The following is a 9,426-nucleotide window of genomic DNA, read 5'->3' as shown; positions in this document are numbered from 1 at the left end:
AAATAGTTTATCAATTCAAAAAGTAAAAAATTCCATACAGATTGAATACCTTTTTCCCCATGAGATGATCCTTCTTTAGTAACAACTTGGGTGCTCGGCATAGTCTCTCCCACTCGAAGGTAATAAAATTTGGCCATGAAGTAACTTGAATGCTAATTGGGGGCTGGTGGGGTATTTTAATGATTTTAAAATTCATATAAATGATGTATCTAAATTATACAATTGTGTACTCTAGGGGGTTTTAGATTACCCCTTGAATGCACATGCTATATGGGGTGTGTTTACATCATGCTCTTCCCCCCATATCATCATATCTTGGCTCTCCTCAACCATGGTGCATAAGAAAGCCCCATATCTAATTTGACAAACAGTTGCATGGTCAATTGAACATTCAAACTTTTTGTAGGTCAATGGCATGAAGTTGCAATGGAGGTGAGAAACTCCATGGACCCACTAGTTTGAAAGGTTGGTGCTTGCATGGTAACAAGGTGGGTGCGCACACTTGGTGATAAGATAGGTATACACTTTCATGGCGGTATATGCCCTGATTCATAACCCCTTTCATGGCGGTATATGCCTTGATTCATAGGCCGAGGCGGCCATTTTCCTTGAACATTACATAAATCCATCTCACCATGTGTTGAAAAGGAGATGATAGTTTTTAAACATATAGTTTGAATTGTTTTTAAACATATAGTTTGAATTCAAATTCATACTTTTTTTTTTTGGCTTGTGAGCATGTTTGTTTCTTTAACCGCACCCCTAAAGGGGGGTGAGAGGGAGAAGGTGGCTCTATTAAAACCCATGCCAACTTAGTAGGGCATGAACACCCTACCACTTGGCACCAGTCCATACATTAATCCAAAAATATTTCTTTAGGAAATTGAGGAAGAACCAGGTTAGAGCAAACTTTCGGGGTAGTAGTTGACCAAACTTATGGGTGCTAAGGGGGGCATGGTTGCACGTGGAGTGGATCATTTGATGGAGTCACAGAATTAATGGGCCATGGGTGCAATTACACTTCGCTCGCCCTAAGGGAGTCTAATACAATCATGCGTATTTCATTACCCTCTCGGAGGAGGAAAAAACAAACAAACGTAATGCCAAAAACTCCAAATAATAGGAGATACATACTAGTCCCTAGAGCATAAATTTTATGCTTTTTAATTCTGTATTTACACTTCATTTCTACGGAGCAAAAGCCTTGTAACAGACTGTAAACCCTCCTTAGCAATTGCGGGTGTTGAGCTAGGCAGGAAAGGAGGAGGTAGCCAAGGAGCACAGTAAGAGCCAGCTGGTGATGGCTATGGCGGCGGCTACCTTGCTTACGAGCAATCCTCCCAATGCGAAAGAGAGGGCGATGGAAACTACCATGGGCTGAGATTTGATTGTTGATTGGGATAGAAGCTCGTGTGCTTGTTGAAAATCCATGGGTTTGTCTTGCTGGAGGTCGCATGGAAGCACGTTTTGGCAAAAGCTTTTGTTTGGAGAAATGGGGCCATGGATCCTTGATGGCCTGTGGGTGAAGGACATGTTGAGTTTGCAGGCAAAGGAGGGGCTTTTGAGGGCCATGGTTTTCTTAGTGGGAGAGCAGTTAAGAGCACAGGGGGAGAGCGGAGAAGAGGAAGAAGAGGAAGATGGGGTGGTGGTGGTGGTGGTGGTGGTGGTGCTGAGATGAAGAGGAGCAAATGCTTTTCTGGGGACTTGAACCGACAAGCTCTTGAAGGAGGAGCGCAGCTTGGTTTTCAAAAGCTTGGAACGGCCGCAGGTGGTGGCTTCTTGCTTCTTCGACTGTGGACTCTGCACCACTTTAATCTTGCTTTGCATGTGATTAACATCTCTCAAGCAGCTCTTATTATCCTTCACTTCTACTGCATTAAGGAGCCTAAGATGGTGCTTAATTAGGCGGCCAAACTGTGGGGGGCTTCTTAGAAGGCCCCTCAGCAGGAACACACATGAGATGTAAACACTTTTGCACATGCTTGATAACCCAACCATTAAGGTGGCGATGGGGACGAGCGCTCTAGCAACAATGGGTGGCACCCGGGTGGGTAACTCTGATACAAGCTCACACCTGCTGTTGTTACTGTATGATAATAATTGCTCACAAAGCTTTGCCTTGCTTCTGCGTTCTGGCCCTCCGTCTGTAGCACACTGCTCTGATTTCCGTGGTATACTGCTGGTGTGCTGCTGCTGGAGCTTCACCTGCACCTGCTGCATGCGCTTGTGCAGCAGAGCCGAGGGGCTGCGAGGCGAATGGGGCAAGGCCGGCAGGAGGACCACCGTAGGTGATGTGGCCACCAGCTCCACAAAGCTCAGCGACATGCCTGTGTGTGTAGCAACCTTGCTTTTCATCTCCTTCAAAGCCCTGCACAACCCTCTCGGAGAAGAAGAAGAAAGGTTCTGATTATTCATCTTGCTTGTTAATATGTCGACGAACCTCTCTCTTTCCTTAAACGCTAAAAGCCTTCTGTGCCGGATAGTGGTGTAAGAAGTTCGCCATGGCTGCTTGCTAGCTAGCTATCGAGCTGTTAAGGACTGGGTGCATCAACAACGGCCTCTGCCTCCCTGCCATGCTGTGCTAAATTTGGAAGCGGACGGCGGACGCTTTGGCCGAGGACAAGTCGACAGCACAAACGGCTCTTTTCAGGAAACGTTTAAATGAATGAATGATGGTGTGACACGTGTGACATACTAAGAACCGTTCTTATGAGAGGTAAAGGTGGGTTAAAGGCCAGTAGTCCCTTGCGAGTTGCCTTACATTGGTTTACACTTTCCATCACTCGCCGAAACACGGGTGTGGGCATGGGCGTACCCTACGCTCACGGCGCCGAACCACGGGTGTGGGCATGGGCGTACCCTACGCATTTTCACTCACGGCGCCGAACCACGGGTGTGGGCATGGGCGTACCCTACGCATTTTCACTGACGCCGTATTCAAATAGCAAGCTACCACAGCATGTCACACATGTATATACATGTATAGTGTATGTATATATATATATGTGTATGTATATATGTATGGATGTATTACATATATATGTATGTGTGTACGTATTTGTATGTATGGATGTGTTACATATATGTGTGTGTGTGTGTGTATGTATGTATGCAATTATATATATATAACTATGTGTGTAATTGTATGTAACACATATGTATATATGTATGTATATATATACATGTATTTTTGCATGCATGTATGTATGTAATATATATATATATATGTATGTATGTATGTATACGTGTGTGTGTATATATATAATGCTCCACCCTCGTGTTGTTACTTTGCGGGTGATGTGGATGTGCTCTATTTTGTAAGACCCCCTATATGAGTAGTAGCCGTTGTGGTGCGCACCTGGGCAACTAACAGTTTTGAGCTTAGACATCAAATCCTGACCATGGTCAAATGTGGCGAGATGGTTAAGAGTAGACTTGGAACTCTGCCAAGTAGGAAGCATGCTTGCGTGGGCTATGTGATTGCATTTGTGACTGTCGAGGACACAGTTCTTGGGTTTGAGGGTTAGATAGTCTCAGATGGCTGTGGGAATTGCGCAAATTCCCTATCTAGATATGTTGTACTCTAAAATGGTTCCAGTCGGATGATATGGTCGGTTGGCCATTTTGGACCAAATTGTTGACATAAGGCCATGCTCGGCCTTGGGTACTATATATAGACTACTTTGGCAGCATTTCTTTATCATCGATTTTATTATGTTCAAGCACTCTTGTAAACAAGGCATCCTCCATCCAGAGTCTGTTTAGATTGCCATCAAGGCTCCTAACCCAAAGCACATAACAACCTTAAGTTTGTAATCAACATTTGTAAATAGGAATACTGTTTACTCTCCACTTCTTTCTACGATTTAGTCATATTGTGAAGATCTTGCTTCCGCTATTGTGTTTTCTTACAATACATTTACACACACACACAACATATACATTATACATACATACATATATACAACATATATATTATACATACATTATACATATATAATATATATATTATACATACATACATACATATACACACACGCACATGCGCGTGCACACACATACACACACGCACGTAGACAAATGTATCTATGTATGTATATGTATGTGTGTGTGCATACACACACACACGCACATATGTATGTATATAATATATGTGTATGTATGCATACACACACATGTATCTATGTATATATGTGTGCATGCACAGAGACACACACACACACACACACATACATAGATACATAGATACATATATATGTATGTATATATATATATACACACACACATATATGTATGTATGTATGCATGTATGCATGTATGTATATCTTTGTGTGTGTATATACATACATACGTACATACACATATATATGTATTTATGTATGTATGTATGTATTTATATATGTATGTACATATATATATGCATATATATGTATGCATGTATATGCGTACATACATATATATCCTTACATAAACGTATAGATGTATGTATATATATGTGTGTGTGTCTTTGTATTAAACATAACATGATAATCCAAATCCAATTAGACAACACTACCACCTTGATTCGAATAATATGTTTACATGACCCATGACACAACTATAGAGTTACATAAATCATGTTTTCAAAGTATATGATAAAAAGTATCATCACAAAGTATCTTTAATGACCCACAATAATAGTATTTTGATAAAAGTAGCAAGCATTGAGAAGGTGGGTCATGTTACCTACATCCATACAAATAGACAAACAAATGGTTAGTTTGAATGCGTATTGCAGGTGTTAAGGGGCTTAACCACGTGTCATAGTTGTCACCCAACCCCTGCTAGTTAAAATCAAAAGCCTAAAATAGGTATTTATCATACCCAAATTATATTATAACAGCCACCTATCAATGAGGTCCTATAAGTGATCAGTGTGGTACCATGTAAAAACGCGTCTCTAGTATTTTTTTTTGGTTATGAAAACATAAACGTTAGCAACAGTCCACGAATTTTTGGATTGAAACAAATTTAAAAGGATAAATTGGTCACCATATCCAATCTCTAGAAAAGTATTTGAAATTGACCTTAAAAACATAAAACATTTTAGCTGAATTCAGAGTACATAAGTAAACAATGGTGATACATTCTTCAATTAATATTCTAATTAATTCATTTGTATCAAAGGTTACCAAAATTGGTTTTTAAACAAATTTCTTAAAAACCACATTTAATGATGATTTCTAGGAGTACTTGTAGTGAATTAATCATCAATTTAGAATAATGAGAAATAACAATTTTACTTAGGCAAAGATTTCGCTTTAGTAGACTTACCTTAGATCTGCCTAGAGTAACCATTAAATGAAGAAGCCAAAGTATCTAGATGAACAATGTGAACAAATATGGCATAGGCCATACTTGCCTTCTTTTTAAAAAATGTTAACCACAATGGTTAACATTACTCCTACCATTTTTATCAAAGCGTGGTTACACTTCATGTAATTTATTTTTATGCAAAACCGCGCTAAGTGCTTCATGTAAAAAGATATAGGATGGCCGAGCTTACGACATGTGTAATGCCAGCCCCAGGAGCTATAAAGCCTAGGCGTACATAGAGATAGAGAACTAGTTTTGGGTCCCGAATTGTTAATGGGCGGCTGACCATTGTAAAAAGGAGCTTATGTATATAAGCAACTTAATGAAATACGAAAAGTATACAATCCCATTATCATAGTTGAGTCTTCTTCTTCTTCCCTCTTGCTCTCTTGTGGCTATGGTGGTGGTGGTGAGCTTGTGTGTTGATGCATGCTAGCTTGCTTGATTGTGAGTGTGTGCTTGTAGGTCATGCTTCCTATCTTCTCTGCATCTTCGTCTTCTTCTTTATCTCTCTCTTCCTATCTCTTGCACACATAAAGGCATTGGGATATGAGTTGAGCTTTCCATATCCCCTTCTCTCCACCTAGCTCATGCAAATCTCCACTTGGGTAACATAAGTGGTGGTGGAGTGAGCCCCTAGCAGCTTCACATCGAGGAGTTAACCCTCTTAGGGTGTTGGAATTAGGGTTGCAGGAATGCACACACAACTTCAAGAAGATGAGGAAGCTTGAGCACAACACAGTAGTGTATTATGAGTGCCAAAAATGAAAGATGACAAGCCCTAGAAGATAATGGGCGTATATACAATGCACGGGGGAAAAAACCTCCTAGTGAGGGAAAAAGTGCCCCGGCGGTCCTAAGTGTGTTCACACACATCACTACTATAATATGGTAACAAATCCCCCCTGGAGTGATGCGGTGAACAAGAGCTAGCACTCATGTATAGGGAAGTGTCTAGCTATGTGGACGAATCCACAAAAGGGAGTAAGCCCAAAGCTTTGCGAAAAGCTTCGAACTTCTCACGAGGCAGAGCCTTTGTGAAAAGGTCTGCAAGGTTATCCTGTGTTGGCACATAAGCCAAACTGATCTCTCCTGCAGAGAGTCTCTCCCTGACATAATGGTAGTGCACCTCAATGTGCTTCGTACGAGCATGGAACACTGGGTTCCGCGCAACTGCCAATGCGCTCTGACTGTCAGTGAAGATGGTGGTGGCAGATGGCTGCCCAACACCCAAATCAGCCATAAGGCGTCTGAGCCACACACACTCAACCGTAGCTGTGAAAGCTGCCCTGTACTCAGCTTCACAACTAGAAGTGGCCATAGTAGGCTGCTTCTTGCTCAACCATGATATGCATGAGCTTCCAAGCATGAAGCAAAAACCACTCGTGGACACGCGTGTGTCATAACAACCAGCCCAGTCAGAATCTGAAAAAGCATGTAAATCTGGCGGCAATGATCCCCCCTTGGGATAAAACAACCCAAGATGCCGAGTACCACTCAAATAGCGAAAGATACGCTTCACTGCCTGCCAATGCTTAATGCTTGGGCTATGCATAAATCTGCTCACCTGTGAGACTGCAAACTGAATGTCTGGCCTCGTAATGCATACATAAATGAGGCAACCAACAGCTGTCTGATAGAGTGTGACATCAAAGTGATCTCCAGCATCATGAAGACTCAACTTCAAACCTGTCTCCATTGGAGTAGCAATAGGCTTGCAGTCTTCAAGGCCAAATCTCCGCAACAATGTTTCAATATACTTTGTCTGACACAAAGCAATACCTCCATCACACTGCTTAAATTGTATCCCCAAATAATGATGCAAATGCCCCAAATCTGACATCTCAAAAGAGGCATTCAAATCAGCCTTAAAATCAGCAATATGACTCTCATTTGGTCCTGTGAGCAGCATGTCATCGACATAGAGAGCAATGATTAGATGTACACCATCCACACGTTTAACATACAAAGTGCTTTCTGTTGGACTATTCTGAAACCCATGTGCAGTCAAATATGCATGTATTTTTTCATACCAAGCTCGTGGAGCTTGCTTTAAACCATATAAAGCCTTTTTTAACCTGCACACTTTGTTTTCCTGCCCTCTTTGAACAAAACCACGAGGCTGCGATACATACACCTCCTCATGCAAATCTCCATTTAAGAACGCAGTCTTTATGTCCAGCTGATGTACATTCCAACCATTATGAGCTGCTAATGCACAGATGCTACGAACAGTGGTCATACGACATGTGGGAGCAAAAGTCTCATCAAAATCAATGCCCTTCTCTTGAGCATAACCTTTTGCAACAAGCCTAGCCTTATGGCGATCCACTGTGCCATCAGGCTTACGCTTCAATTTGTAAACCCACTTAGTGCCAATGGCCTTCTTGCCAGGGGGCAAGTCACATAAAGACCATGTACCATTCTTCATAATAGCATCGTATTCTGCTTGCATAGCAGCCATCCAATTTTCTGAACTTTGTGCCTCATCAAATGAAACAGGCCCACTTTCATCGCACATACTAGAAACAGCCAATGCATAACAATCTGACGCATAAGAGGCACCATGAGAGCCAGAACGAGTGCGACTAGACAAAGGGGCATCCAACTTGCTGTCACGCAAAGTCTGCACCAGCCATCTAGGCATGTTCCTAGAGCCCTCAATCTCTTGTCTCTCATCCTCAAGTGCATCATGCACATCTGCATCAGATATAGGCTGATCTGTGCCATCATTTAAAACCTGCATAGGCTGAAAAACTGCCTCATGAGGTATTGCACTTGACTGTGCACCACTGAAAAGAGGCAACAATGTATCATAGACATCACGTGAGCTGATATCTGTCTCCTTAGTACATGAAACCAAGGGCTGAACTGCATCTTCCACAAATACAACATCACGGCTAACCAAAATGCGCTTTGTCTGTGGATGATACAAACGATAGCCTTTGCTCTCAGCACTATATCCAACAAAAATACATTTGACAGCTTTGTCATCCAATTTTCTGCGATGTTGCACAGGCACTAATGCATATGCCAGGCAACCAAAAACACGTAAATGGCCAACAGATGGCTTGCGGCTATGCCAAGCCTCATATGGAGTGACAACCTGTAATGCTTTGGTGGGACACCTGTTTAGTACATAAGTGGCACACATGACAGCCTCAAGCCAAAAACCGTGTGGTAGACTTTGACTCTTAACCATACATCTTGCCATTTCCATGAGAGACCTGTTTTTTCTCTCAGCCACACCATTTTGCTGTGGTGTATACGGCACTGTACATTGGTGTTTTATCCCACGCTCAGCCAGAAATGCATTAAATTCTGAAGACATATACTCCCCCCCTCGATCTGAACGGAGGGTGCCCATCTTACTTTCTGACACATTTTCAGCCATAACCAAAAACTGTTTGAAGCACAAAAACACTTCGGACTTTGCCTTCAAAGGATATACCCATGCATGCCTGGTAAAATCATCAATGAAAGTCACGAAGTAAAGGTAGTTTCCAAATGATGGAGTTTGCATGGGACCACAAACATCACTGTGAACAAGCTGCAATCTGCGTTCAGCTCTCACTGATCCATCTTTGGGAAAGGAAGCACGCTGCATTTTACCCAATATGCAGCCCTCACAAACATGCTTGACAGGTGCCTCAAGCTTAGGCAAAGAAGACACCATTTCAGATTTCTGCAGGCGCAGCAAACTTGCAAAATTCAGATGACCAAAACGTGCATGCCACAGTTTTGCATTTGAAATAGCCTGCGTATCCATAATAGCACATGCTGAATCCTCTACACATTTGCCATCCATATTGAGCTTATACAGCCCTCGACATAGTGAACCAGATGCTACAATGATGTCACCACAAGAGAGATCACGAACAGTACATCTGTCATCCACAAATTTTACAACCAAACCTGTTTTGGCAAATGCGGAGACTGACAGCAGATTCTTTTTGATCCCTGGCACATACAATGCATCAAAAAGTATAAAGGTGTTGCCATTTGCAACATTCAGCACAATCTGTCCAACTCCTTCAACGGGATAAGAGGAGTTATTGGCACAAGTGACAG

The 9,426-nt window shown here is 42.0% G+C and overlaps 1 protein-coding gene across 1 annotated transcript; it reads right to left on the bottom strand.

Moving 5' to 3' along the window:
• Positions 1-1,086: 1,086 nt before the first annotated feature.
• On the bottom strand, positions 1,087-2,566 carry LOC147608122 (uncharacterized). Its single transcript, XM_086789932.1, has one exon. The coding sequence runs from the start codon at positions 2,413-2,415 to the stop codon at positions 1,249-1,251; it is 1,167 nt and encodes a 388-aa protein (XP_086646058.1). The 5' UTR covers positions 2,416-2,566; the 3' UTR covers positions 1,087-1,248.
• Between the last annotated feature and the right edge of the window lie 6,860 nt (positions 2,567-9,426).

This window comes from Cibotium barometz, chromosome 54 (assembly GCF_041138505.1).
Source record: "Cibotium barometz isolate CiBa-2024 chromosome 54, ASM4113850v1, whole genome shotgun sequence".
Taxonomy (NCBI): domain Eukaryota; kingdom Viridiplantae; phylum Streptophyta; class Polypodiopsida; order Cyatheales; family Cibotiaceae; genus Cibotium; species Cibotium barometz.
This window is presented reverse-complemented; position numbering and strand designations above follow the sequence as displayed.

Bases quoted from the DNA above. Each gene is read 5' to 3' on its own strand.
- LOC147608122 (XM_086789932.1), bottom strand. From the start codon at position 2,415: ATGAATAATCAGAACCTTTCTTCTTCTTCTCCGAGAGGGTTGTGCAGG.